Below are 3,431 nucleotides of genomic sequence, written 5' to 3' on the forward strand. Positions count from 1 at the left end.
TTGATGGACTCTTGTCTCACATTTAGGCTTTTCATCAATTTTGGGTTTGTGTGTGTGTGTGTTGTGTGTGTTTCTGTGTGTGTGTGTGGTGTAAGAAAGTGGTCCAGTTTCATTCCAGGAGTCTAGGAGTTGGAGAGACTATCTTTTTTCCATTGGATATTCTTCCCTGCTTTGTCAAAGATGAGTTGACCATATAGTTGAGGGTATATTTCTGGGTTCTCTATTCTGTTCCATTGATCCATGTGTCTGTTTTTATGCCAGTACCATACTGTCACAAATGGCCACCAGACACATGAGAAAATGTTCAACATCACCAGTATCAGGGAAATTCAAATCAAATAACAATGAGATACCACCTCACACTTGTCAGAATGGCTAAAATTAATGACTTAGGAAACAACAGATGTTGGTGAGGATATGGAGAAAGGCAAACCCTCTAACTGTGTTGGTTCAAATGCAAACTGGCACAGCCACTCTGGAAAACAGTATGGAGGTTCCTCAAAAAAGCTGAAATTAGAATTACCCTATGACCCAGCAATTGCATCACTAGGTATTTACCTGAAAGATACAAATGCAGTGCTCAAAGAGGCTTCTGCATCCCAATGTTCATAGCAACAACGACCATAAGAGCCAAACTATGAAAAGAACCCAGGTGTCCATCAACAAATGACTGGATAAAGAAGAGGTGGGGTATATATTCAATGAAATATCACTCAGCCATCAAAAAGAATGAGATCTTGCCATTTGCAATGACGTGGCTGGAACTAGGGAGTATTATGCTAAGTGAAATAAGTGAGTCAGAGAAAGACAAATATCATATATTTTTACTCATATGTGGAATTTAAGAAACAAAACAGAAGAACATAGGGGAAGGGAAGGAAAAATAAAATAAGAGGAAAACAGAGAGGGAGGCAAACCATGAGAGACTTTTAACTATAGGAAACAAACTGAGGGTTCCTGGAGTGGGGAGGTAGGTAACTGAGAGATGGGCATTAAGGAGGGCACTTGAAGCAATGAGCAGTAGTTGTTATATGCAACTGACAAATCACTAAATTCTACCTCTGCAACTAAAAAAAGAAAAAGAGAATGCATTAGTAAGGATTTGTAGGCTTATAAACAGTGGAAATGATTTCAATTTATTTTTTAAAAAAGATTATTTATTTGACACACACACACACACACACACACACACACACACACATCACAAGTTGGCAGAGAGGCAGGGGGAGAGAGAGGGGGAAGCAGGCTCTCTGCTGAGTAGAGAGCCCAATGCAGGGCTGGATCCCAGGACCCTGAGATCATGACCTGAGCCAAAGGCTGAGGCATAACCCACTGAGCCAGCCAGGCGCCCTGAATTCAATCTATTTTAAAGGAACATTATTGGCTCACATAACTGAAAAGTCCAAACATTTGTGTTTTTAGACCCCCCCCCCCCCTTGAACCAGGACTTAATAATGACACCAAGCACACCCTAAGTTCTTCCCTCAGCTCTATCTTCCTCTTTGGTGATTTCATTTTCAGTCTGGTTCTCCCCAGTAAAGATGGCCAGGAGAAGATCTGGGCATATGTTCTACCTCTTAGAAACCATTGAAAAAAAGAGTGACTCTTCTTTGATGCCCAGGCAACATTTCGGCAATTAAGTGTGATTAGCATGGCTTAGGTCACATGCTACCCTGAATAAATCACTGTAGCTAGGGGATATTCATTTTTCATTGGCCCAGTCTTTGTTTCATCCTTATCAATTGATACAGAGAGTGTGGTCAACCTCAGCCAAATATAGACTGGGAGTGGGAGACAGTTGATTCCTTAAAATAAAATAAAAAGATGTGTTCTTTTACAAAATGAAAGGATGCTGGGCAGTCTACAACAATATATACATTTATACTTGGAGGAGACTGAGAAAGAAGATAAGGAAGAGAGCAAAGAAAGAGAAAGGTAAAAGAAGGAAAAGGGAGCAAAGATGAGAGACAGAAGGCAATACATAGAGACAGAGAGATATTCTTAATAAACAGCATCCATCATGACCTCTATGGGATCAAGAGGCATGGTTCCATATAACTAGAAGGACTGCTGCACATATATTATATGAAAAGTTTTACATGGAAATTCTCTGTTGTAAAAATGAGAATTACACATTTAGCCTTACAAACACAATGCTCTCATTATACTGAGCTCTGCAACTTCATCTGGGACTACATAAAATATGTCTCCCCAGATGTGTTCACATGTCCTAAACACTTTCATATTTTCCATGATTTTAAGTATCTACTCAAGACTTTCTTCACAGCCTCTTTCACCTCCTTATTCCTCAGGCTGTAGATGATGGGGTTCAACATCGGGGTTACCACTCCATAAGACAATCCAATGATTTCATCAGATGCTTTTGTGTCCTTTGACTTGGGCTTCATGTACATAAAAAGAGCTGAACCATAGAATAAGATAACCACAGTCAGGTGGGCTGAACAGGTGGAAAAAGCTTTCTTTTTCCCCTCAGTAGAATTAATTCTCAGGATGGAAGACAGGATAAAAACATAGGAGATGGAAATTAACAACAGAGGAATCACCAGTAAAACAATATTTGCCACTGTCATGATAAGCACATTCATGGAAATATCTGAACATATGAGTTTAAGAAGGGCCAGGATCTCACAGGTAAGATGATCAATAACGTTATTTCCACAGAAAGGCAACACCATTGTCAGGGCTGTTTGCACTAAGGAATTCATACAGCCTATGATCCAGGACCAAGCAGCCATGTGCACATAAAGCACTCTGTTCATGATGATGGGGTACCTCAGTGGGTTGCAGATGGCGACATACCGATCATAGGCCATCACAGCCAAGAGGACACACTCAGTGGAGCCTAACCCAAGGGAGGCAACCATCTGCAGAGCACAGCCAATGAAGGAGATGGATTTTGTCTCAGACCTAAATATGATGAGCATTGGAGGAATGGATGATGATGTGTAACAGATGTCCAGGAAGGAGAGGTTCCCAAGGAAGAAGTACATGGGGGTGTGGAGGCGAGAATCCAGTATGCTGATGATAATGAGGAGACTGTTTCCCAGGAGGATTATCACATACATGATGAGGCAGAGAACAAACAGAAAAAGCTGGAGCTCTGGGTATTTGGAAAGTCCCACCAGAAAGAATTCAGTGACTGCTGAGTAATTCCCCATCTGCATGTGCCCATGTCACCTGTGGAGTTCAGATAAGTATATGACTTCAGGAAATTTAAATTTATAATTTAGCTTAAAACATCACTTTTATGCAATATTTTGATTTTTCATTCAGCTCTGGGTATCAGGAAAGGCATGGATACAATTTTAACTTTATTGATGATGTAAGTGAAGCACTGAGTGATTCAGTACTTTGTAGGGCCATGCAATAGCAGAGGCAAAGCTACCAATAACCCCAAGAATTGTGCTGTG

At 40.7% G+C, this 3,431-nt stretch overlaps 1 protein-coding gene across 1 annotated transcript; it reads right to left on the bottom strand.

Moving 5' to 3' along the window:
• Positions 1 to 2,240: 2,240 nt before the first annotated feature.
• LOC123953244 (olfactory receptor 13D1-like) lies at positions 2,241 to 3,193 on the bottom strand. The gene is given in 2 exon segments (XM_046023315.1): positions 2,241 to 3,190; position 3,193. Coding segments are annotated over 2 exon segments (951 nt in total).
• Positions 3,194 to 3,431: the final 238 nt, after the last annotated feature.

This window comes from Meles meles, chromosome 11 (assembly GCF_922984935.1).
Source record: "Meles meles chromosome 11, mMelMel3.1 paternal haplotype, whole genome shotgun sequence".
Taxonomy (NCBI): Eukaryota; Metazoa; Chordata; class Mammalia; order Carnivora; family Mustelidae; genus Meles; species Meles meles.